This window comes from Cavia porcellus, unplaced genomic scaffold (genome assembly GCF_034190915.1).
Source record: "Cavia porcellus strain 051 isolate PalLab524CR breed Dunkin Hartley unplaced genomic scaffold, mCavPor4.1 scaffold_1, whole genome shotgun sequence".
In the NCBI taxonomy this organism is placed as follows: domain Eukaryota; kingdom Metazoa; phylum Chordata; class Mammalia; order Rodentia; family Caviidae; genus Cavia; species Cavia porcellus.
In genome coordinates, this window is record NW_026947484.1 from 182,267,536 (window position 1) to 182,295,080 (window position 27,545).

Below are 27,545 nucleotides of genomic sequence, written 5' to 3' on the forward strand. Positions count from 1 at the left end.
TCAGTTCTCGCTATACTTTTTATAGGTTCCCTTTTCTTTGCAATTACTGAATTTGAATTTAGGAGCAGAACTTGGATATCACTTCCTAAAAGGTTTTAAATTAGTTATACATTTCACAATGTACGTGTTTCATCCCTGGACTTACTGCTAGGATTATTTCCAAAAGATAAAAAATATTTCCAAAAGATGACAAATATAAAATAAAAAGCGGCCTTTATTCTGAGAACATGGAGAGAGATGACCGGCACCCCCTCACCGCTGGCGACCTGACCTGCGATCTCTCCTGCGGACACGTGGGCGTGGTGGCATGTAAATAGCTTCGGTTTGGGGTGGAACCTAAGGCGGGCATTAGAGATGCACAGGTAGCCCATTGGACCTAGGTTTGGCGCCATATGTAAATTTCCAGGGGCGGGAAGATGGCATCATAGGTAACTTCCTAGGGGCAGGGGAGGTAGGGGCTTCCTGCTTCCGGTTGAGGCTTTCCTGGCTACAGTGTCCTGTCTGGGCCAAAACCCTTTCACTTACAAAATACTTAAGAGTAATCTTTACCTCATTTCTAAAACATATGTCTATGCCAGTATCATTGTAGGACATAATTAAATTCATTGTTAACACCAGTAGGGCAACAAGTACATCAAGAAGGTACATCAAGCCTCACTTTAAAGAGATTAATTCCAACAGAAGGGAATTTATCATGCCAGACTTTACAGGTAATGGGAAATTTGTTTCATTTCAAAACTGTAGACATAAACTTGGTCACATCTGCTTAGACCTAGCCTACAGGCATTTTTTTCAGTCTAAGGGAAGTTATATAGTAATTTCAAAAAAAAGATAATTTCTATTCAAGTTTTAAATTACCTCATTGTATTTGCCCCTGGTCAGTGCGTAGATTATTATTTAGTCTAATGAAATTGGATATAGTAGAAGAAAATGGGGAATGAGAGAAATTGGTAAGAAAGAAAGGCAAAATTTGAGAAAACTATGTGTGGAAATCTAAACTTTTCCTGACTTCTAAAAGTGGTTAACCAAATTACATACTTATTGCTCACAAAACAAATCCAAATTACAAAATGTACTTCATTTACTAAGAAATAAAAAACTGAACATCTGAAAAAGATTTTAACTAAATCTATTGGAAGCAAGTGCAAATGAAAAATGTGAAATTAATTTTTATAAATCAGATTGCTCAGTAGTAGCACTGTTGACATTTTGGGCTGAGCAGTTCTTACTGCTTTTGTCTTGTGTATTATACGGTATTTAGCAACATCCCTCGCACTGCAGGCCAGCAGCACATATACACAGTACATATGCACTCTCACATGGACTATGACAACCAACCAGATGTCCTTGGAGGGGATGGGGAGCACAAAATCACACCAGGCTATAAATGAACAAATCCTTTCCTCCGTGGTATGTATCTCTATTAGTACAAACATTACAGTTCTGCCACTAGTATTAATCACCAGGTTAAAATAACTCTTATAACCCTCCTTAATCTCAGCTTGCTCATCCATCTCCCTAGCCCAAGTGACAATGTCCTGAAATTTAGTGTCATAAATGCAATCTTAGCCACTTATTTCCTGCAATACTACTTTCTATCCACTGGGTGGCATGCCTTTCACTCTGGGAAATCTGTAACTACCTTTTTAAAGGACCAAGAAGAGTCCATAATGAGGAGGTTTCATAATAAAAGTTAAATTGCACTTCTAAACTTTAATACTCTGATGAAGCATTTATGTAAAGTTATTTTGATAAGAACTTGATAACCACATTGTATCAGATTATATCATAATAATGTATGACCTGTAAAACAGAATATGTGTACTTTGAATTCAACTTTTTTAATGTTCCGGATTATCAAGGAGAATTAAATAGAAAGCACCAATTGCCCTCAAAATATCCAGTGCATTCAATTCAGTCAGTACAATGAGATACTGGTTTATGAAGCTTAGTGATAAACTAACCTAAGTATACACTAAACTCTTTTAGACTTAGCATGTATCTAATAATAGTGCCATTGACATTGTGTCTTGGAAAATATGACTTTGCTCTTTTACTTGTTAAACTTTTGAACTAAAAATAGTCTCCATACACAAGTACAAATTTACCTAATGAAAACCCTGTGTTTGCCAGGCCTGGTGGCGCACACCTGTAGTCCCAGCATTTGGGAGACTGAGGCAGGAGAATCACTGCAAGTTCAAGACCAGCTTGATTTACAAAGTGAGCTCAAGGACAGCCTGAAGTGCATAGTGAGACCCTGTCTCAGAAAAAAAAAATCCTCTGTTATGCAAGGGAATATCTCTAATGTTTATCAGTGCCAGGACTGCCAACACTGCAATCACTCACCAGCTCCATAGTTGCCAGTTCTCTGTGGTTAACAACACTTGAGATTACAACCTATCAAATGTAACAGGTGCCACAAAGTGACAGCATATTAGAATTTTGAATGTTGAATGGATGTTTTAAAAACAAAAAGTGCCTTGGAGTACAAGTAGCATAAGCAAGTGAGAAATTTACTGAAAGGTCACCAGAGAATCTTATGAAAGAAGAATTAAACAGTCAAGTCCCCAAAAGAACAAGAAGCAGAGCATTTCTGAGACCAGCAACAGGTGAGTAGAGGCTTCTCTCAGTGACTGGTAATAATGCCAACATCCCTGCACCTCTAGGCCCCCTCATTCAGGTTGCCAGGATACACCACCGACCCTAGCATGCCACATTTGTCCTCTCCTGCTCGTGGGAGCCTGGGTCACTTGGTTCAGATCTTACCTATCCCTGTGTGTTGGAGGCTATTTCCTGAGAAAGGAGGGAACCAGGCGGCCAGGAAGACTAAGTAATCACAAAGTAACACCATCCTGTCATTCAACATGGCCTCTGCAGATCCTATTACTTTCTCATCATTTATTATATTTTCTTAAAAAAGAAAACAACTCAGCACAGTTAAAATGTTATTCTTCCATGCAGTTTAGGACTTCTCACATCGGATCTGGTCTACTGTTCCAGAGACCTTCAGTGGGAAAAGGGAGTGTACTGGAGTCTTTCCATCTTTCCTCATCCTCTGCCCCTTCCATCTTCTGTGTTCTCTACTGTCGGGGCAGTGGGCGAGTAGGAGTGGGCATTCTGGATGAGGGAAGCTACTATCTGGAAGTACTGGTTATACCTTTTGGGTTGGATCATATCATTTTATTGGGGGAATATTTTACTAGTTACTCACTTTTCTCATCATCGAGACATAATACCCAACACCCACAGATTAAAGGAGGAAAGATTTATTTTGGTTCACATTTTAAGCCCAAGGTCATGGTGAAGAGTCTTCTCCAGAGAAAAGCCATTCACATCACGGTGTTCAGGAAGCAGAAAGAGAAGGGAGGAGCCAGGGATGAAAATACACCCTTCCTTCCAGTCACACTCCTGTGACCCACCTCCAACCAGGCCCCACATCAGTCACTATGGCACCTCGTATGCTAGTAATTTTCCAAAAGCTCCATCTCTGAACACGTGAGGCTTTCAGGAACATTTTAAACTAAACTATAACAGCTATTGAGATCCTTTTATTTATGGCAGAGACCTAGTCTGACACATTTACAGGGTACATTGTGGGCTTCCCAATGATGACGACACAAGTTTTCAAGGTTTCTTGATATTCGCAGTATAGCAGATACTATCGGACCTGCATGCATATGGAACTCTGTATGTTAGATTAAAACATTAAAAATGACTTTTCCAGACTCTCAGCAGAGTCATCATGTGTTAAAATATGACAAATGAAACTAAAGGGAAGGTCTGTTGACATGCTTCTGAAAACGAACCAAAGAAGAACACGGAACATTGACACTATCCAACCTCAAGATTTGTCATCAAGCTGAAGTTTTTAGGACAAGATGGTAATAGTAAAAGAATAGAAGAGTAGATCAATTTAAAAGTTTAACTTTCCTGATAAAAGAGACCTATATCCTTAACACTGGACCATCTCCAGCCTTGAGCTGAGGCAACTATCTTGAGAGTCTGGAAGAAAGTAACATACACCAAATTTATCAATTATGTCTCTCAGACTTTCTGTTGTTTGGGAGAAAATGATCCTTTGCCTATGTAACAAAGCCTGAATTGGCTTGGAGAAGGGAGCTCATCTCTCCTCATGGAGAAGGGAATAGAAGAGCAAAGCTCTTCACCCTCTGAATTTCATGGATTTCCTTTCATTTTTGACTGCTTGAGCTATTGGAAGTAAGCATCTCTGGACCAATTTCTATCTTGTGTTAAGTTTTACAAGGATATTAGGTTCTTTTTTTAGAGTGTGGAAGTAGCATCTTTTGTCTTAAGAATGCTGGCGAGAATTCTGAGATAGTAAATTCGCATTAACATCTTACTGCACCAGAAAACAAAGGCTAGGGATTTTTTTTAAGAGGATAAAATCAAAGAAAATAAACCAGAATAAAATCAACCAAAATAAACCAGCATAAGTGATACAGGACTTCCAAACCTTATGAAATCAACAATGGTTACCACATTACCTTTGTTGTTTTCAAAATAGCTGCAGAAAAGACCTTCGGAAATATTAAAAATCAAACAGAACAGAATAGAATAGAAACAATAAAAACAAACCAATGAATGCAATAGAGGACATCAAAGCAAGCCAGTAGGAAATACACAGTGGCTCCCATAACATATCTTGCTATCTTTTAAGTAGCTGTTCATACCATCAAAGTTAATGTAATATAAATAAAACAAAAGAAAATAAAAACCCAACCCAACAAAACAATGAAAATTGTCTAGCTTACATATCTTCCAGTTTCACAGTTAAAATAAACACCCAGTGAGTGAAATTGTATATATATGAATGGATAGAATACACATTCCAGTGACTGCATTGATCAGTGTGTATTCCATAAACTGTAAATTTGCATCAGTTGTATAAATGTAAAATCCATAAAATGTAAAACAGTATTAACATTTTACTCATTATCCATGAAGCTGGATATTCTTAAAGTTTTGAACACAAAAATTGTAAGTAAATTCCCTTTAGAGTGTGTAAGTAAGTTTCCTTAGTCTAAAAAAAAAAGCTAAGGAGCTGGGAATGTAGCTCAGCAGCACAGTACATGCCTGGCAGGCATGAGGTCATGAGTTCAATCCCAGGCACCCAAAAAATAAAAGTAAAAAGAATAAATAAATAAATAAAGCAAAAGAGAATATTTTTTTAACAATAGGATAACTTCTTATAAGTATCAAGCTTATCTAAGAAGGAGTTAATTTCCCAAACTTATTTAATCTTGGAAATCTTTTTTCGCCCTCCAAACAGCCAATGGAATTAGAAATACAGCATGGAAAACCCTGTATAAAGCTTTCCTGTCTCATTATTTCAGCTGAACTATCAGGCTATTTCCAGTGTTCATTCACTCAATAAATATGTATCTCATCTTTCAGCCAGGGCTCAGCATATCATGACAGCAAAAGCTTTTCCTCCAGCTCTTAGCAATTACCCCACCATTCGCAGCATATCAAATTTTGTTCTTGGCTACACCAGAGAATGCATTTGAGAAACTTGCTCACCTCAGAGAGTAGTCTAGCACTGTGGTAATATGGAACATATGATTCCATCTGCAGTCAGACAATCTACTTATTGTATAACCTCTTAGCAGGCAGTTGCTAAATTTCTATAACCCTGTGTATTCATTCTTATCATAGGAATAACAGTGCTGTTTCACAGTGTTGTTTTCAAAATTAAGAGTTAATGCATACAAATTGGTTCATGCAGTACTTAATACATGACAAGGGCTTGATAAATCTTTTCTATTACTCTTCATCTGTCATAACCCAGGTTTCACAGAAAGAATTTAGAAGTTCCTTTCTCTTTCTAACTGTACTATCTAGACAGTATGTGGATTTTGGAAGCACGCTTGTTAAAAGTGGGTATGTTGCTGGGGATTTAGGTCAGTGGCATAAGCACCTGCGTAGAGATCGTGAGTTCAATCCCCAGTACCAAAAAAAAGCCAGATGTCTTGTTTCAAATACTGACTCATCCACTTGCTAGCTGAATTACCTTAGGCAAATTTCTTTGTGTTTGTTTCCCATTTTTAAGATGGCAGAAATAATATTCTGGATCTCATAGTTTTTAATGAAGATTAAGCATGTTAGTGCATGTAAATGGTAATAAACCCTCACTCAGTGTCAGTTATACTTAATCAGAATTTACCCAATATCATAAGGAGTTTCTGAATCCTTTTCTCTTGTCATTAATAGAATTTAATTTTGACTAATTTTGTGAAAAATGCCTAACACATAAAAAGAATTCAAATTTATGTCTTAGTGCATTGCCCTGTTTAACATCGACATAATAAAATCAATGTGCTTAGGTATCAACAGGTTTAAGAAGTTTGGTAAAATTTTATATAGCAGCCCAATAAAAGATATGAGAGTCCTTTTGATTTTTCCTTTCTGGTTTTCTGTTTTATTTTTTTATTTCTATTTGCTTTTTAGTGTTTGTCCCCATAGAAGTAACAGTAATCCTTTTCCTAATGCCAAAAGATGTGGCTATTGCTTTGACTAAAGCCGTGTTCTTCAACTTTCCTAGAATTCTCTTTTCACATTCTTTTTGGCTAAAAATCATTTATATTGAAATTAATTCAGTGCAGAAGTCTTTGACAGGGTCTCCGATCCTCTAAATTCACCCCAATTTGAAATGCTGAAGTAAAAACTGGGATAGCCAGGGCATAGTCTAAATAAAGGAATGTCCCCTTCTACACTGCAGTTAGGACAGACATCTAGGCCAACAGTTGCTGCAAATCCATAACAAGAAGAGAGGCTGAAGATAAAATTAGACATAGGGATATGAGTGGCTGGCAAGTTTGGTCAATTAGATCACAGCTAAGACTAAGAAATCCAGCCTAATGGCCAATAAGATATAATCTGCTGGTTTAAGTGACAAAAGCAAACATTACCAAGTAAAAGTTAGGTAAGAAAAAGGTCAAGCAAATAAAGCAAGAAATACCTTAAAGACAAAGGTCAGATGACTAGCCATATAAAACTGCTACTTTAATAACACTTGGATTTCTCCTAGACAGGTGAAGAGTTCCACAAAAAAGATTTGGTATCTACAGATACATTTCACAAAAAGCATAACTACAGAAGAAAAAATATAAATAGGATTCTATTAAAATAAAAAATTCCAAATATTGAGATACTATTAATGGAGTAGAAAGACAACTACAAAGTGGAAATATATATGTATACATATGTAATATATAATAGAATACATATAATATCACATATATAGTATACATATATTATCTCCACCTAAGAACTCATCCAGAAAATACAAAATATATAAATCAATAAAAGTCAATCAATTTTTAAAAGAAAGTTCAGTATAATAATGTACTAAAACTTTTTAACAGGAAATTCACAAAAAAGGATATCCAAGCTGGCAATGTAGCTCAGTATTAGAGCTCATTCATAGGATTCATGAAGTCCTAGGTTGACTCTATAACTCTACAAAAAAAAAAAAAGACATCCAAATAAGCAATAAACATATGAAGACATGCCCAATTTGAATAGTCATCATAGAAATGTAAATCAAAACTATAATAAGTTCATCAAATGGCTAAAAGGAAAAAGAAATAATATCAAATGCTGGTAATATGCAAAGCAAATTGAACTCTCTTGCACTATTGTTGAGAGAATAAATTGACACAATCACTTTGGAAAATGATGGTATCTGCTAAGGGTGAACACTTACATATCTGCATACCTAATGTTCCATTTCTATAAGTATCTATATATTCACCATAAACAGGTCTGTAGCTGTTCATGGTAGTATTATTTACAATAGCCTCAAAATGAAAACAACCCAGATGCTCATCAAAAGTAACATGGTTGTATAAATTCTGTTGTAAACTTAGAGCATCTATGTACAATATTCTAAAACTGAATGAATTAAAGTTCCCTGCATCAATAGCAGTGAATCTCACAAGTTTAATGTTAGAATATATAAGCCAATTATTTATATATAAAATACGTTTATATATTATAATTCAAAAATACATGTACTTTAAAATTATTTAAAGTTTATATTTCAATAAAAGGAGGGAAAATTAGGTCTTCTAATGAATTTACTAAGCCCTATGGGACTTGGTAAGCAGTCTCGCCTGCCTAAGTTTTCTGTCCTTCGAGAAGAGTTCTGAGAGTAGCATGGTAAACCATGGGTAAGAGCCTATCTTAATTCCTGTGTGTTTATAATCCAGTTGAAAGCATTGTTATGCCATGGGCTTAATCAAATATTTCTTCTGGAATTTCAAGACACAATAGCTAAACTGCAGTTAATTTTCTTAATTCTATACTCCCTTGGAGTCTGTCTATCAAAGAATTTCCTTCAAAAGAGGTGAAGTTAACATTACTCATTCTTGAGTTCACCTTAAGGCACAGTAATGTAAGGCTCTAAGAGCAATAGGTTCCTTGTTAATTACTTTTTTTAAAACTCAAGAGAGAGCTGCTTGAAAAGTAAGCAAGGATAGTAGATTCCACCTCTGTATACCGTGCAGCCTCTCACTTGTAAGCTTCTGCCTAAGGCAAAGGCTCTCCTTTTCTTCTTCTTTCAGCTAAGGAGTAAGATTTTTATCTGATGTTTTTGGTTGGACAAATATAATTTGGGCTCCAGACATCCCTGGAATTGTCTGTCTGGAGGTACCATGTGTCATCGCACCAGAACTCAGGGATAGATGGAAACAAAGGTACCTGGACCAAGGCTCAAAATTCACTGAAGGAAAAAATTCCCTGAAGCATGGGTTGTCCTGCACTAGCTGCCAGATTTCAGAGATGAGACACATTTGCTGGAGACTTTCAATCAAGAAAAGTGGGATGGCAAATAGGCAGCAGTTAAGGAAAAGATGATCACTACCATTACTGTCTACATTGGACTCTTGTGAGCTTTATGTGAGGAAATTCCAAAACGCTACTTTGTGCATCTAATTAACCTTATATCTAGATCAAGAACACCTCTAACCTCTCGGAAATCTTTTCTCTCATGACACACAGACATGAACAACATTGTACAGCATAAGAAGTGCTACTGTTTGCAAGCACAAGGTGTCATGAAACCTTTTGCAAGTTGAGCTACTAACCTAACCAGAGAGGTTAAGAGAGCCTGGGAAACAGATGGCTGGCAAAAGCAGTAGTGTTTTAACCCCACTTGGCATGCCGTGACAATTTGCCTGCCCTCCCTGGCTTCGAAACAAGACATATCTCTTAGGAGGTTCCTATCAAATAACATGGCAGCAAGTTTGATCACTAAAATAGTGACATCATGTAGGTTTTAATTTACAGTGTACCCAGATTTTCACTAAATGCAAAGACTCAGAAGTTAGCCAGGACTTTAGTCTACACATCTTATAAAAATGTCTGTGAAGTAATATAGTTTCTGTTTACAGTAAGTGAAAGAATAGTCCTTCAAATAAGGCAGCCATTATCTGATGGGCTATTCTGTAGGGCACTGTACTTTTCATGTTCCCATTTATGTATCGAATCAGAGGAGACTTCCCTATCTCACTATCCCCCACTATCATATTAGGAGCTCTCAAAGGCTCCCTGCTTTGTCTATCGGTACACTGTGGACTTCCCTGGCCCATGATACATGTGTCTACCCAAGGCGAGGCTCAGAAAGTAGGTCATCTTTTATGTTACTCAGAATGCTGAAGGGCTCAAGGATTCCCACTGCGGTCTAGACAGTCACGATATTTAGTGCCTAGAATTGGAGGTTGGGTGAATGATCAAAGAGTGAAACTGAGGACTCTTTGCCAACTTCTGCAGTTCCTCAGATACATGGCACCCTTCCATAACCATCTTCCCACAAAGCCTCGAACCGAACCATTACTCAGACTGAAGAACTGCCGTAGAGTTTGGGGAAAGAATGGCCTAGTACAAAACTAGTGTTGCACAACAGCTCAGAAAGTTGGGTCTTTGTGATGAATGAGAGACAGTCACAGAAATGGGACTCCATATATTGTAGGGACAGAAAGGTGACACCTTTTCTCACCGGCATAATTGTGGTGGCTGATGCTCCTTTAAAAACACAGGCCAACAAGAGAAGTATGTAACACATTTAATCAAAAGTTTTATGTATTATAAGGGTTTTGGAAACAAAGACCCACGGAAAATGGCCTGTTCTTTTGCTTATGTTTCATGAAAAATGGTCAGTCATGTAGAAATGTGATTGGGCAAAAGGTATGATGTAATGGTAACAGACGGCCAGGGGAAACCGCACAAGGCCTTTCCAGATTCTTCTTGGCCTCTCTGTGTAGCATGGCTTCTTCCAGGGTATGGCAGGATTCATTTGGAATGGGGCTAAAGAAATCCAAAGGGAGACAAGCGAGTGGCCTTTTCAGGTTTTATGACTTGCTTTGGGGAGGGGGAACAGGGTCCTAGTTTCTATCACTGTCCTTGACGAAGAGGAATCCTGGTGCCTGTGACTCATATTGGGATTAAAGAGGGAAAAGACAGAAAGGTAACAAAAAGTCAGAGAGGTCTTAGTTTTGAAACCTCACATTCTCCTTCAGCTCAATGGACTCTGTAGGCCAAAATGCCATACTTTGGGATACTGTATTTTGATCCCAAGCAGCATAAAACCACTGGATCTGATAACCATCTGGTCTTTTATTCATTCACTTTCTCTGGTTTTAATCCCAGATGTGACAATGGACTGTGATTCTACACTGCATTTGCATTTGGTAATTTTCATTGTGCTACCCTAGAAACTGATCCTAGGAAAAACACCCAAAGCTATTTGGACTTAGTTTTTGGCATCCTGCCTGTTCTAACCTGATGTATTACCCTTTCCTTTTGTTTTACCTTTAATATCCTTGTCTCAATTGTACCAGCTCTTGGAAACTTCACTCTGCTATGTGACTAGAGCAGGGAGGATCATTCACTTTGTATTCTACATTCAAGGATTTCACATTCTGGCTTTGGCAAATCCTCGGGTCAGCATTACATAGAGAAGCATAAACTGTCAGAATAAAATGAGTAAAATTTCTCAATAATATTAGTGTCTGTTGGTGCATCTAGTAGGAAATGATTCCATCTAATACAATTACAAGCATTTTCTATTCAGCAAGGTTGTTTTTTCATGTTAGCCAAATTTTTAAATCTTTTAGGTTTAAAAAAGAAATCTACCATTGTTCTCATGAAGAAGTCATTTTTTTCAGAGAGCTGTGTCTTTCATTCTTGATTTGAATTTGGTCAAGGCTGTTAGCTTGACAAGCTCCCCAGACTGCAGCTCACATTCACCAACCTGTAACCCTTATGAGGCTTATGATGAGAATCTGAGAGAAATGTGGGCATAGCACTAAAGTTCTGATAGAGTAGCATTTCATCAACAAGTGAAAGCCATCTGCAGCAGCATTAATACCAAAATTAATACCAAGATTGTTTAAGTGTCCACTGGTTCTCGAATTGCACATTAAACCCAAAACCAAAGGTCTGACCTTAGCTCAGAATAGTGAACCACCTAAGAAAATTCATTTAAAACTACCAGTGAAAGCCTTTCAGACAAAAAGTGTCCTAAGGCAATTGTAAACTGAACAACGACACTTTAGTGTTAACAAATTAACTAGGTTTATCTGAAATTTTCTACCTCCAATTCTCTGCAATTCTACTTCACATCCCAAGTGAGGTTATGAAAATATTTTTCTTACTGTAAAAAGAGAGGAATGAAACCCATCTTTGTTTTCTGCTTTTGAAAGGAACTCATTGTCCCTGCATGCTATGTGGCTGCTCATTTAGCTTATTTTGGGGTAGGTGGGAGGGGGCCATGGTGAAGTGAGCATCTGACTGTGAAAGCCTCCATCATCCTTGTTAATTTCAAGGTAGTTAATCTTTTCAGCTCCCTTAATGAACTGTGAAATACAAGAGTCTCTCCAATCACAAACAGGAACTCAGTAAGAGATCCCAGAGGGAATGAGGGCTCTGGCAAAGAAGAAAGATACCTTCTTGTGCAAGCTGTGACAGGGACAGATGTGTGGCACAGTCTCCTGGGTAGGTGTCTCTAACCGCTGAGGCTCTATTGCCTGAGAAGATAGCCAGTTTAGAAACTAATTAGTGAAAGTGCTGAGTGTCAGCCATCCATGGCAGGGAGAGCTAAGGAGAGAACTGAGGAGACAGAGAATGGTATAAACATCCCAGACCAGTGACAAGGAAGCCAGGACTAGAAGTGAGCAGAAGTTTATCATCAAAACCCTTGTCCAGATCGTACCGGGAGACAAATTCACTTCCCCATTTGGAAAATCAAATTCGTTGTTCCAACTTCACAACGCCTGATGGTCTTTTAAAGGTTATTAGTGCAAGTTTTAACATTTTGGGTCACTCCTACCCATACGTGAGAGTATAGAGTTGTTGACCTGGACTTCTGGGAAGGGCACCCTCAGAGTGAGAAGGAACAGTAGACTTGAAATTGGAAGTTCAGTTACTAGAGGATTCTTCTCCAGTGAGCCAGTGCTTAACCGTACAGCTTAAAAATGCTGGTTTTAGTTCTCTCACAGCATATTATGAAAATCAACTTCTCTTGTATATCTTAAGTATAAAGCTTGATATAAACTGATCTTTAAACATCTGTGAACTGGGCATGGTGTGCATGCTGAAATCCCAGCACTCTGGGAGTGTGAGGCAAGAGGATTGAAGTCTGAGTCCAGCCCAGACAAAGTTAGCAAGGCCCTGTTTCAAAATAAAAGGTAAAAAAGGCTGGAGATACAGCTCAGTGTAAAGATCCTGGGTTTAATTCCCAGAACCAACAGAGAAGAAGGAGGAGGAGAAGAAGGAAGAGAAAGAGAAAGAAGAAAAGGAGAAGGAAAAAGAAGAGGGAGAAGAAGGAGAAAGAAAAAAAATAGGAAATTTAAAAGTCCTCTGTGGAATATGACCACCAGCGCCAGCCATGATGAGGCAGAGAGAACAGAGGAAATGACATCACCTCGCTAAATTATTTTCTAATTTCTGTACATAGAATATCTTTCTCTACCAGACTATAAGTTCTCTGGTAAAAACTAAGTCTCAGGCAACTTCATGTATCTTAGAAAGCACAACCATCATCCTTAATGGGCGGTGGTTGCCTGTAAATATTTGCCGAATTGTACTGCCTAGCTTCGGCTCCAAAGGTATGTATCAATTCGTCAAGAGGGGAGATGGAACAGGAATCTGAGACTGTCCTGTGGTCCTTGCTGCATTTCTGCCTGTTCTGTCTCAAGCACAGCCGCTTCTGGGCACTCTAACCACTTAGAGCTCCACAGGCTTCCCAAAGGGGCAGCTTTGTGCAGCCAAAAGCCAGACCAACATTCTTTTTGTACTTTTGGGGGGTAGGTTACTGACAAAGTCATTGTCCCTCTCATCCTGGCCTTCGCCCTCTGCAGATCTTGTTATGCTGTTTAGGTTCATGAAGTACAAATTAGCATAATCCGATTAGACTAGCTGCTGAGGGGGTGTCTTTGGTCTGAAAAGCAGAGAGAAGAAAAGTGTCTCACAAAGAGGGGAGTCTGGGAGGGAGGAGAGGAAGGGGTGACAATCACTGCTCTGCTGTGGACCTGAATGCCTGCACCTGCACAAACCCTCTTGTAAGTAAGGACTCTCAGATGGTATTAAAGGGGACTGAGGAGTCCGGGAGCTTGGGGAGGTAAGCACAGGGACGAGAAAGACAAGGCAGCAGCTCTGCATCCCATTAATTGATTTATCTGCATTGGCAAAGCAGAGCTGCTGACAGAAGAGAACGTCCATTTGATTCCTACTCAGCACTGCAAGTGGTCAGCCCCGTAATCTGGCACACCCAGATAACGTCTTAGAGTCTCTGCAAGAGACTGATAAGGGGTTTACTCGTGGGAAACAAAGTCCACTGGATGCTTGATATCAGTGCTTTCTGAATAGGCCTCCTGTATGTTTCTTTTATTTCTGGAAAAGGGGAAAAAAAGAATAAAAGCTAGGTGGTAGTAGTGGCTTTAGGCTTTGGGTAATTTGGATTTAAAATCACAAAGACAAAGATAATAATCAACTAATGTAATAGTCGACCCAGGGAAATTTTGATGGAGTGCATCTTCCTCTACTACAGACGATGTGGGTGTAACTAAAGTTTGCATTAGTTTGAAAAATAAGAAACTCTAAGTTATGTGTGGAGTAAGTGTTGAGTTTCAAGCAAACAATTTTTTTTTTTTTTTTTTTTTTGCCATTGTTAAGAGGAAGAGAAATCTTTTCCTCCCCAAAATATGAAGCAGCCCCAAGCACCACTGCTAGGGACTGAATATCAAATGCATCAATTTTCCTCAGGGGACATCTTAGTGTGTCTGACTCTGTGGCACTAACTTCTGGATAATGTTTCCTTTTTCGTGTCATTAAAAAGACTCCAGATCACCAACAAAATTACTCTGTACTTTTTATTATTTCAAATTTATTTTAATCACTGAGTGTTAGCAGTGAGCATTTCTTTCACAGGAAGTTTCAACTCTTGAAGGCAGAAGAAATGGTCAGAGAAATTTGACCTTTGCTCACAGTAGACCTGGGTTCAGAGCCTCGCCTTCCTGTTCGTGCCTGTGTGTCCTCAAGTTGTCTGTCAGACTCTTCCAGGCTACAGCTTCTCCAGTCTGTACGCTGGAGCAAGAATCTCGGTTACCTAGTTGTTTAGGATGCTTATAAAACTTCTCTGGCCCATGAAAGATACACGATGAGTATTAATAACCCTTACTTATGTAGACTTTGACTTCCCTCTCAACACAAACCTGCCATATCCAGATACACTTGTGTCACACATCCAAGGTGTGTGAAGATCCTCAAGCACATCAAAATTTGTAGCCTCAAGAGCCATCTTTTCTCCACTTTACCACAAAAAGACATCCTATTGGAAATAAGTTAGCTAGAATCTTACCTTAATTTTGGTTGACACCTGTATCCTGCTTCTTTGTTGAGCAGGTTAATTTTTCTCTTGTGGGTGCAGCTCATTCTGCTTTTCCCATGGGTCTTATATCCTGAGTAATTTTTCACACTTCTGGGTCAAATATAGGGTACAATATGGTGTTAGTTATGCCAAACTACAACAATATTCAGCACTATCCTCTTCCCTCAATTTCTTGCACCAGAAGTCTCAAAGATAGGCGCTCACAGCAAGATTTTATTTTTTTTTATTTTATTTATTTATTTATTTATTTATTTTTTGTCTTTTTCCTTTTTATCGGTACCGGGGATCGAACTCACGACCGCCTGCTTGCAAGGCAGGTGCTTATGCCACTGAGCTAAATCCCCAGCCCCCAAGATTTTAAAGTGAATCCTGGGTGAGGGATACAGCTCAGCAACATGGCATCTGCCTGGAAAGTGCGAGGTCCTGAGTTTTATTTCCAGTTCAAACACAAGGGAATCCTAAAGGGAAAAAAAAAAAAAAAAAAAAAAAAAAAAAAAAAAAAAAAAAAAAAACCTCAGCATAAAGAAAAATTTTTAACTATGAATCAAAAAATAGAACCACTGAACTTGGTCATACATGCCTGGATCCCAACACTCAGGAGGTGAGGCAGGAGGATCATTGCAATATAAGGGCCAGCCTGGGCTACAGAGTGAACCCAAGTCCAGCCTGAACCATATAGCGAGACCTTGCCTCAAAAAGCCAAAAAAGAGAAAAACAAAGCAAAACAAAATATATAACCATAAAATTGATGTTTTCTGTATTAATTGAATTCTTACATATGGCAAATAGCACAAATAAAACCATAAGAAATACTGGTGGGAAATAGTTATAACTCACATTATAGAAAAAGGGTTGATTTCCATCTATAAAAAGGTGCAGAAACTGGAAAGAAAGAGATCACTTTAATGGGGAAAAAAGGCAAAGGATATCTAACAGAAACAGAAACACAAATGACCCACGAACATATGACAGGCTCACTCATAATAAAATATGCAAATTAAAACCACATTGAGATAACATTTTCACCTACCAGATTGGCAAGTGTCCCAGCAACTGTCTACACAGTCTGTAGGTAAATTATGCATAAAAAGGGATGCCCATGTTCCTGCTAAGAGTGCATTATTCTACAGATGTACAGTATCTGCTGGATTGGGAAATCAAGTGTGTCGAAGAGTGTTTATTATAGCACACTGGGAATAACCCACGGGTTCCACAGTGTGACACACTGATTATATACTGTATCCACATGAGGTAAAACATGCAGATACTTTAAAAGGGTAAGGAAGTCCTCTCTGACTTAGGAAGAGCTCTAGCATATAGTGCTCAGAGGGAAAAAGGGGGCCTTAAAAGGAAAAACCAAAAATTTATAGTTATATTTGCATAAAGAACCACTGATAAAAAGGTGTGGAAGGGGTTCGTAGATGGAAAAAGACAGAAGCAAGTCTTTTTAATCTACATCAAAAGCAATGGAAATTTTTGTTTGTTCATTTTTTTGTGGCTCTGGGAATCAGACCCAGGACATTGTGCATGGAGGATGTACTCTACCGTTGAGAGTTAACCTCAGTGGAACTTTGATTCTGAGTCCTGATAAGTAAATTTTCTAATCAGCAATATTTTTAAAAGAAAAAATCTAACTTACTAATTCTATTTTCACTCTCCTTTTGTTTTCTTTAATAGGCTTGGAAAATAACTTTCTGCACGTATCATTTTCCTTTATTATCTCAATATCTTAAACAATATTATTTCTGAAATACAGAAAGTAGAGATTTCTTTTTTTGTTTTGTTTTGTTATGTTTTTAAGACGAGGTCTCACTGTGTTGCTGAAGAGGGGCTCTTTCATAATTCAGTCTTCATGCAGTGCCTGTGTAGGGAAGGAGAGGGTCTGTGTAAGTCAGTGTCTAGCACAATTACACCCTCACAGATGCACTGCACATAGGTGAAAAGAGAACACGTTTGCATATCCATACAGTAAGTACACACATACGCATACAGCAGAAGAGCAAATCAAATCTTGATTTATTTAGTGAGAGACAAAACATTTACACTGGAGTTATCTGGCTAGTACTCCACTGCCACCAAATGCTGTTAGTAACCAGGAGATTGTATGCATGGTAGTCTTTCTGAGTCTAAGAGCTTTAATTCTACAAAAGCTCTACATGAAACATACAAAGAGAGCAAGAATGCAATCTCATACCTAGTTAGGAAACCGGTTCATTTCCTTAAATCTTTCTTCCTCCCCACCTCCAGAGAAGCTAAAACCAGGACAGTAGGAACCCTGGAGGAGCCAGGGTGGCGATCAGGTTGGGAAAGGGCTGAGACAGGGCTACCGTGGCCCACATACCGCTGTGAAAAGATCAGGCAAAGCATGGTTGATGGCAGTGACAACAAAACGCGAAACTGTCTCCTGTCGCAGCACACCAAGTACAGACGGGAACCACCCAGTTGCACCCGCAGCCCTCACGCTCAGTAGGACAGTAGGACAGCTCCCTCACTGAGTCTCAAGCTGTTCTAACTCCAGCTTGGTGCTTCTGAGCAGGGAGATTTTTCCTCCCAAGGATCATGGTATTTGTTTTTCCAATAGTGTACTGGGTAGTATACCTGGCCCATGAGGTCATATTAATGCAATGAAAGTTACAAAGAATTAAGAAGGTAAAGAAAAATTCTGTGAAAAGCTACTCTGGCTTGACTCTGTATAATGTAGTCATTTAAAGTAAAAATGACTACAGGATGAATTCTGGCTCTGCAGTAGAAATTTAGACAACTTAGATACATTTCCACCCTTAAGTGCTCTCACTTGTGAAATGGGAACAATAGTAATATAATATATAATGTATAATATGATATATATATAATACTGCCATGAAGATTAGATGAGCTATACATTCAAAGCTCTTGATACAATGCATGGCAGAAAGTAAGCATTTAGACATTACCTTATGTATATTGTAAAAAATTATTAATTAGATACTCATGTGCATAATTATTTTATATGTATTCATCCCCCACCCAAAAGATAAGACCTTGCTCTATGCCCCGGCTGGCCTTTAACTCCTGAGCACAAGCGGTGGTCTTGCCTCAGCCCGCTGAGTGGCTAGCACTACAAGTACATGCTACTATGCTTATTTCATGTACATAATTTTTTTAGACAGGGTCTGGCTATATATTTCAGACTAGCCTCAAATTCACAGCAATCCTCCTGCCTCAGCCTCCTCAGAGCTGGGATTACAGGCATGCACCACCATGTCCGGCCATGTGCATAATTCTTTCACCATAATTCTGATCCCTATTTTATTATGCTAAACTCCTAGAAGGCTAATTACATAGGTCCAAGAATGTGAACATATTTACTACATCATACTACGTTTTTATAGTTATCCAGTAAAGACTATTCAACAGTTTTCTTCATTAGTCTTACCAGGGAATTGCTAAATTCTGGAAATTAATTTCTTAAAACAAATGTTACCTGATAGATTATAAATTTGACTAAAGTTTATATAAAAATCTGGTCATTTTCAACAGGTTTTTTGTGATTGGCCATTAGCAAGAAACAGAAATAAGATGAAGAGTCTCCTCACTTCTGGTAAGCTGTGGAGAGCACAGAAGTGGGCATGTGGCTCAGCAGGCCTTGCCCCTGCCCTCCAGCCTCCCATAATCCTTAGCAACATCCGTTCCTTGGCATGCCTTTCCTAACACCTGCTCCACATCTCTCATTTTGCATTGCCATTGACTTTCAGATCCCTTCCATATCTTTGACCTTTTCATCTAAGGATGTGACTTTTGGCTGACCTCTGGCCCTTGGGTCAGCAGTTAAGCTGTCCATTCTCCAGAACCCTTTCAGCTTCTGTCTCTTTAAGGACAAAGCCGGTCGTGCATAACTTGTACATGGTTTGGACATCAAGAGCCAATTCTTAGGTGATGAAATTTCACAAGGCAGGTGCTGCAGGGGGCAGCCCTGAATACAAATTACGAGAAGCAAGCTTTTAAGACAAGCGTTAGACATTGGGTTTCTCTGGAAAGCTCACCCAGTTCAAGCTCATTTTAATGTTATTTTAAAAGAAGCCAAAAGACTGTTCTAAAGAGCCAATTCTTGTGTAGCTTCGCGTTTTGAAAATGGATGTTTGCAAGGCTGTTGTGAGAGTTAAATATTAGACACTGTCGCTGTCCGCAGGCCTGGTGGCGTATGCCTATAATCTCCACACTGGCAGGCAGGGGGCGGGAAGATTGCAAGTTTGAGCCTAGCCTAGGCTGCTTAACAACTTAATGAGACCCAGTCCCTCCGCATTCCCCTAAACCAATCTAGGAACAGAGCTAATGCAGAATCCTTGGGTTTGAGCCTCATTACTGCAAGAGAAAGAAATGAACAAATAAAAGAAACTGTCGCTGACCTCAAGTAGATTTCAGCTTTCTAGGGGGAACAGAATGGACAGTGATGTCTACAGTACAAGGTGGAAGAAATGAGGTTATAAGTTAGACAAGGGAATGCTGCGAGATAGAGGGAGACTAGAGCAAAAAGTAAAATTCCAAGACTGCTTCATGTGAGAGACATTGTTTAAAACGAACCATGAAAGGCTTTTGCAAATGGAATTTAGCACAGCTGGAAGATGAGTAGAATCAACAAAACTAGAATGTTCAGCCCAGCATTTGACCAAAGTCAAGTCAGAAGGAAATAGAGTAACAGACTTGGATCATCAAGGGAAGCAGGTTCACTGGCATATGCAATACATGGAGGGATTGTGGAAAGCATTACGGAGTGATGTCAGTGCCAGACTGCAGGAGGCCTGGCATGCTGGGGTATGGCGTTTGTCTGAAGGCTTGGTAGCAAGGAAATGAGCTGACTACTACAATGACTTGGGAATTAGGACGGCCAGGAAACCATGGGAAGGGTGCAGAGCAGTGGGTGGGGTAAAGGGAGACTTTGGGTGCTGGTACATTTTTTGCCTAATGACAACGGGAACATGGAAAGTGAAAGGATTTTGCCCTGGGTGGGAAGCTGCAGCGGTGGGAGGCTGGGAGGCAGAACCAAGGGGCTCTATCTTGAGGTCACCTTTCCCACCCCTAAGCAATTTACCTGTGGCGTGAAATAAATTCCAATGGGCTACCTTTTCCTTCAATAATGCCCCTTAGGCACCACCCCAAACCTAAGCTATGTGTATGCCCCCACACCATGTGTCAGGCAGAGAAAAAGCCAGACCCCAGAGGTCATGGAGTCTCTCTCCACATTCTTAAAATAAAGGCCACTTTTATTTCATATATCTTATCTTTTTAGCCATGCCGAAAATTCTATTAGAGAGAAGGGGTAGGTATGCTTGGTAAATTTATGAAATCATAAGGAAAGAACAATTTTTCTCAAATAATTTATTTGCAATAAGTTAACAGTTAAATAGGAAATTACAATCAATGGTGAAAAACTCACAAAACACACCAACAGATAAAATCTTTGGTTGATACATCTAATCACATAATTCTATTTCAGTGAGAAGCATAGATTACTGTACACTTTGGAAAGGAGATGACCATGATGATAAGAAGTCTGTTCACTTTTTAATCCCCTAATGACTGAACGGGACAGTGGTAAGAGTGGGTGCAGGATAGGAGACACGGCTCTGTGTCCTGGGTTTCTGCTGTGTAACCTTTGGAAGGTCACTTGAAAACCTGCAGGACCTGCTTTTTCCTCTGCAACATGAGGAAGTGAAGTTAACCAAACAGACAGTGAATACAAATCAATAGATCTATTTATACCTGGCTTCTGGAAGTTTCCAGTGCTGCCCATAGCACACCAAATTCTTCTGATCAAGTGACAGTAAACTGATTCTGGATAGAACAGAAAAACCCATATTCACTTATGCAAGTGCTTTGTGTTTCCCATGGCAATGTGTTAAAATAAAGCTAATAAAAAATAGTGTTAAAAATGTTATTTTGGCTTAATGGCAGATGAGAGTAATAACATTCAACTGCTAACTGTCACTGAAATTCTGAAATGCACTATCTGATAATTTGAGGACAAGCTTGAATCCATCTAAGCTATTGAGAAAAACATGCACATTCAAGGGGGAATTCCTGTTCTCGGTGTTTATGTGTTTCCCTGAACTACACTGGGTCCATGGGGAAGCTCACCGACTGCAGGTTAAATAAAGGATCCAGAAGGAAGCCTGGCGTTACAAGTGCAAAGGCCGTTTAGACACTAATGACCTGATGACCTTGCTACTAGGGGGAATGAGATTATGAAAAGTCACCAAGCACTTTTCTCATTGCCAAACTAGAAGGCTCATTCTGGTCTTTCATAAATAACATACTTTCTTTCTAGAGTAGCAGGAAATTTACCTGTATTACACAGGCATTGGAATTCTTAACCTCACATCCACAGATATCCCATGTGGGGTTCAGAAGATTTTACAACCAATGTACTGTCAAGAACTTTGGGGAAATAAAATGTCCTAGAGATTATTAAATGATCTATCTGCATTCTGAGCTCAGTTAAGGGATTTATCTTTGACTCTAAGAAGCAGCAGGATCAAGATGTTGTGTGGTAATGAGTTTTGCCAGGTCCAAGTAATTTCAGTGACTTTTGGGGTACAATCCCCACCCCAGCATAAGATTAAGCTAATGCTCTACAAAACAGAAGGCAAATTCCAAATTCATTAGTTCATTAGTGTCTGGCATTATATTTCTATTGTTTATTCTAATTTGTTTAAACTAAGTTGTTAAATGAATCATTAAATGGTAATGTTAGGATTTTCATAATGAAAAGTGAATTTTACAGGTTTTCAGTCAGCGGAAACTCAGGCTGAGTTAAGAGGGTTTTTTTGTTTGTTTGTTTTTTTGTCTTTTTCATTTTTATCGGTACCAGGGATTGAACTCACAACTGCCTGCTTGCAAGGCAGGCGCTTATGCCGCTGAGCTAAATCCCCAGCCCCTTAGTTAAAAGTTTTAACACCTGACATGAAACTAAGAGGTTTGCTGAATTATTTGAGCTAACTTTTGTTTTTTTAATAAGAAAACCGTGAACTCTAACCGATAAATCATCAAACCTTTCCTTTTACAGATGCAATCCACTATTGGCTTTGGAGTTAACATGTACAAATGGCTCCCCATCAGTAAGCACCTCGCATTTCCACAGAATTTAAAGAATGTGTTCCGCAGGAGGAAGAATGTAATCCCATTCCTCAGGAGGGCCTTCCTCCACCGATTTTCCCACACATCTCTCAGGCTGGTTTTTGCTGGGCGTATCTTTCATTCATCAATCTTAAGATTTATTTTGTTTGCCTTTGATCAAATAGTCTCATTTTTCAACACAAACTTTTAAATATGTTCTGAGGAAAACATACTCTGCTTATTCATCTGAGATGTATTTTGAGAAAACTCCTTTCTTATTACTGAAGACAATGATCAAAATGGTAGATTTTTAAACCTATGATTTTTTTTGCAAATATTTATGCAGAGCCTGGATTTATAAAATAGGAGGAGCAGGCTGTTTTGCCTGAGGCGTCAGCGGGGAATGGAAGGAATCTAGGGCAGTGTTCTCCTTAGGCTCTTCTCAGCTCTCTGAGAGAGAGACTCCAATGAAGCCCAAATCCGTGCCTCACCGGCTATTCATCAAGGCCAACCTGGACCGTGAAAAGGCTGGCCTCAGCCAGTGACACCTGCACAAGTGCTGCCCTGGGAGAGGACGGCCACAGCCACGCTACAGAAGGTGGTGGCTCGGGCAGGGTGAGGAAACCCGGTAGTCACTGAGTACAGTGCTACCCTCCAATTCGGGCAGGCGAGGTCCTTGGGGGAAGAGGCCCAGGAGGTCTCCCTGAGCAGCCACTGTCGTTGGCGGCAGGCTTGGCTCCCCCAAGATCTTGACCAGAAAGTTGATGTACCTCATCGCCAGGCGAAGGGTTTCGTTCTTGCTCAGCTTTTTGTCTGGAGGGTGGGTGGGGATGAGCTTCCTCAGCTTGGCAAAGGCGCTGTTCACGTTCTGCTGCCTCCAGCGCTCCCGCGTGTTTGTGAAGAGCTTCCTGGTCATCTCTGGGTCTCTGAGTGGGAAACAGAACCGGCCCTATGGGCCGAGATCTTATGAGAGGCCTGAATGGTATCATACGTCCTGCCAAGAACTCGCAAGCAAATTTTATCAATTGGGATTTTAGGAAATTTATTTTGATTTTCTGATTTTTAGAATCTTTCTTCTATTAAGAAAAGAAAATGCAGTAGAAGAAAGAAGATAAGAATAAGATCCTCCAGGCTTCTTCTCCCTAGGTGCTTTGAGGCCCTCGGTTACAAGGTTATTTCATCCCAGTAACCCAGTTACCTTCTGTATAACCAATGAGAACCAGTGCGGTATAGAACTGTGCATATATGTGCATGGCCCTGACCCTGTTTTATAGTTTTTATTTTGCGACAAAGTCTCAGTAAGTTGCCCAAATGAGACTTAACCTTTTGATCCTCTCAGTTTCTCAGAGTGCTGGGATTATAGCTACGTACCCTTGTGCCCAGTTTATGGTAGATTCCTAAAAAGATTTTTAAAAAGAAAGCTGTGGTCTCAGATTTCATGAAAAACATGAGGTAGGGACTGAAGAAGATAGGCTAGTTCTCCTCAGCTGGGGACTGTGGTCCGCTCTGCAAGGGTTAAAATGTGTAGGCCGGCCACATTCAGGGGAGGATGAGCAGAGTGAGAAAGGGTTTTCACCCTCGGTGTGTGAAGAACAGAACAGGGATATTAACCATGACAAAAGTGAGAAGCCCTGGGACAGGTGGAGGTGATCTTTTCACTGCATCTTGGAGATTGCTCTAGATAACCTTTCCAACGCCAGGAGAAATTCTGCCAAATCTAATTCTGCTGTCTTTACTCTTTGACGTGTGTGGGCCCTTTTCTCCAGGTGGCTTGGCTTAACATCGTTACTGGAAACTTTAGGAAGCACTGGCAAGCAAGCCAAAGCCAGCCCCAGGCAGTCCGGTGTCCTGGCTCTCTGCTGCCCGCCTGCTGCCCACCCCAGTCCCAGCTCCTCAGAGCACTGGGCCTCTCTGTTTTCTTAGTTGTTAACTCCAACTCTCTGCACATGCCAGTTTCTCTTCCTCGAATTCCCTCCCATATTCTGCTCACCGAGTTCTGCACATTCTCCAAAGGACAGCTACATTCTTCCCTTTCCACCAAGCCCAGGCCGAATAGGAGGCTTCACCTACCACTCTCCGGGGAGGGTGGGCAGGGACACTGAGATGCAGAGACACTGAGCTGCAGCAGCTCCCAGGCAGTGAGTCACACCATCGCTGGGGCAACCGCCAGTACAGTGTGCCAGAAGCTTTTGTATATGGGCATTCAAAAAATTACATGAGATATTTGATCCTTTATTATAAAATAGGCTTTATATTAGATTGTTTTGTTCAACTACAAGTGTTCGGAGCACATTTAAATTAGGCTAGGCTAAGTTGTAATGTTTGCTAGATTAGGTATATTAAATACATTTTCAATTTCTGATATTTTTCAGCTTATGGTGGGTTGTTAGGGTGCAACCACATCATAAATTGGGGAGCAGATGCATTGTGCTGCCTGCTGGGTCATCGGGACATTAGGAGAGAGAAACATGGGCTGGAGGAGCAGAAAACTGGAACCTAACCAGGCATTCTCAGGAGCTTCCACGCAGACTACATATATCCCCTTCCAAGATTTCAGGGGTGGACCAAGTGACCACCCAGGCCTCCTCCTGCCCTGGCATGCCACAAAGCCCTGCATTTTGTCTAACTGAAGTCCTTTTGATATTCAGATCTTTAGTTCAACAATCAAACTATGAGCATTGTCAGAACTGTACCCTAACGATACATAAAATGGGGAAGTCTCAACCTGAAGCAAGAGATTTTAAAATAGAAAACTATCAAGTTTTGTTCACACTGGAGTCAGCCAGGACTGTGGGAGCCAAATTACTTTCAAGTTTCTCTTGTCAAGAGAGGGTTTAACTCATTCACTAAGTCAACTCTAGTCCCTTGGCACGGGTGGGGGGGGGTGTCTAATTCAAGCTGGGAGGAAAAAAGATTAGGCAAGATAAACTGGCTGCTGTGTCCTCTTCTAAGAGGGCTGGATGTCACTGCAGTAGAAGCAGACAGAAGAAACACAAGAGAAAATGTAGAAAATGGCTCTACAATGTAGCCTCTCATCCGAAGGGTGCTTAATAATTACTGTTGATTTAATCTCAGATGTGTTATTCTCCTTCTCTGTGGGCAAAAGGGAAACCAGTGGTTCAACAAGCCTGAAAAGATCAAAGTAGAGGTCACTAGGAAATTACTGAAGTAGTTCTTAAATAGAAGGAAAATTGCATTTAGGGTTTTGCCAGTTGCAAGGACCGATTGCTGCTAATCCTGATTTAGAGTAATGTAACAGCTAAAAATAACCCAAAAAAACAAAAAACAGATGCCACAGATGGCTGTCAAGACAAGGGTGAAAAGCATTTAGTCACACAGGGAATCAGTGGTTGAACTGGAGTCCCAAACCTGGGCATGTATTTATACATTTCTTTTACCATCGAGGACCCACTAGGTCAGGGTTCAAAACTTTGTTTTGTTACATGGATCCTTTTGGCAGTCTGGGAAAGCCTACAGACAATCCTTTCAGAGCAGTAATTTTAAATATATAAAGTAAAAGCTTTTGGTTTCCTTCTCAGACTGATTTTAAGTGCATAAATTAAAATAGAGAACACAGAAAATAGCAGTTATTAAAATCCTGTAATTAAAAATGCAATTTTTGAATATATGTGCTTCATTTTTCACATTAAGTAACTAGAATTATTACTATAATTTCCAAGAAGTAATATTTTAATGATTTTTCCCAAAAGATCATCTGTATCTATGATTTCTATTGGTGATCAGTTTACCACTACTGCCTTGCCTGTACTACTGTATTGTACTACTGTACTGTAAATTGTAGTATTTTAATAACTACTAAATATAATTGGTTATTTTAATTTATGCATTTAAAATCATTAGTCTGAGCAATGCATGAAACCCTGAGTTTGATCCCCAGCACTGTAAAAAGAAAGAAAATAATTATTCTAAGACAGAAACCAGGGCTTTTTAGTGCATGCAAAACCATGCTAACATTACTTTATTACCCACAGCTGTAAATAAAGGAAATACTACATTTAGATTAAAGATCAAAGAACTTATGTATGTACTGTTTCTCCATCCAAATTCATACAACCCCTGAAGTCTTTCTAAACCTCCTGTTAAGGACACCTGGGCTGGAGGAATGTCACGGTATAAACAGTGAAGGCAGAGATGACTGTCACCTCTGAAGTTATGCAATCTGACACTATGCCCCACAGGGAGACCTGTGCCACCAACAGGAGCTGCTGCTCTTTGGTACCAGTGATTCCTAAACATAAAGCCCAGGTCCACTAGAGAGGGCACACAACAGGCCCACAGCTCCCATGCCTCCCAGGACCACTGCAGGCCTTTGAACTCTACAGCTCTTTTTCATAAAGCTTTCGATTTTCTTCCTTCATTTGGCCCTGCGTTTCTGTCTCTTCTTTAATCTTTCTCTTAAAAGTAAGTGAAAGTACTCTTGAGGAAGAAAGAGAGAAGAGTGGTTTACACAGTTAGACTAACCTCCAGCACTAGGCACAGCATTGCCTTTTGCAATTAAAGAAATGTAACGTGTGCATTATGGAGGGAAAAGTACAGAAGGGGTGAAAGATTCCCCAGTTGTTTACCTCCCGAATCTATCTCATCCCCTAGCCACGGCCAGTTTGACGTGTATATTCACATATGCACTGCTGTATACTCGCATACTTTAAAACTCACGGTGCCTATCATTACGCAGGTTAACGTTTCCCACTTAGGCGGTTCGGAGGGTGTGTTACAGGAGGGCGCGCTGTGAACCCCTCTCGGGGAAGACCCCAGGTGGGAGCCACCTGATCCAAGGCGAGCTCAGCGCCCTGCTCAGCAGCTGCCCTTCCTCCTGAGCTGCAGGCCCCTTGCTCAACCTGCAGGCTGCTTGGCCGCTCCGCTCTCGCCTTTTCCTTTTCCTTTTTCTAACTGGACTTTTCCTAGCAACGCCTTGCCCTGACCCAGGCGAGTGCCCGAGGTCGCCCTGGCGCCCTGGTGACAGCAGTAGCACCGCCTCTCCTGTCAAGCTCAAGTGGCTGCGCCAACTCTCCCCGGTGCCAGTGCCGAGGAAAGTCCCCGGATCGTCGCTCCAAGTCGCCGCCACATCCCTGCCCTCGCGAGTGAGTGTGGCACCAACTCGGAGCACTCAGGAGAGAGCTGCGGATCCCTCGAGTCCACCCCGGCGTCAACGCACCTCCTTGCCAAGAGCGGGAGCCCGCGCCGTCGCCGCAGCGTCCCCGAGGCGGTCGCCGGCCGTGTGCGCCCTCGCCTGGACGCCGCGGAGGCCTCCGCCGCCTTTATAGGACACCGCCCTTTGTCTCGGGGCCCAGGACCCCTCCCGGCCTGCGACAGCCTCCCCGCTTCCAGGACCTGGTTTCCCCAGACAGCCGTCCCACGGGATGGGGCAGGGGGAGGACCCCGCTTTTTATTAAGGCTTAGGGGGCGGATGGGGTAGTGACAGCTTTAAAACCCCCTTTTCCAGGGAAGCACGGGCTGGTAAACTTCCTATCCGTTGTTAATTCATCGCATGTCAATCCAAGCCCTAAGCAGTGGAGTCCAAAAT

General features: G+C 40.5%; 1 protein-coding gene and 1 long non-coding RNA gene across 2 annotated transcripts; one reads left to right on the plus strand and one right to left on the minus strand.

Annotated features, from left to right (window-relative positions):
- Positions 1-13,478: 13,478 nt before the first annotated feature.
- On the plus strand, positions 13,479-20,648 carry LOC134470353 (uncharacterized). The gene is made up of 3 exons (XR_010039193.1): positions 13,479-13,580; positions 18,428-18,488; positions 20,382-20,648. It is a non-coding gene; the product is annotated as an uncharacterized LOC134470353 (long non-coding RNA).
- A 943-nt stretch (positions 20,649-21,591) lies between these two features.
- Tal2 (TAL bHLH transcription factor 2) lies at positions 21,592-22,916 on the minus strand. The gene has a single exon (XM_063224309.1). It carries the CDS (start codon positions 22,914-22,916, stop codon positions 22,590-22,592), a length of 327 nt encoding a protein of 108 aa, XP_063080379.1. The 3' UTR covers positions 21,592-22,589.
- Positions 22,917-27,545: the final 4,629 nt, after the last annotated feature.

Coding starts and splice junctions, on each gene's coding strand:
- Tal2 (XM_063224309.1), bottom strand. CDS start 22,916: ATGACCAGGAAGCTCTTCACAAACACGCGGGAGCGCTGGAGGCAGCAG.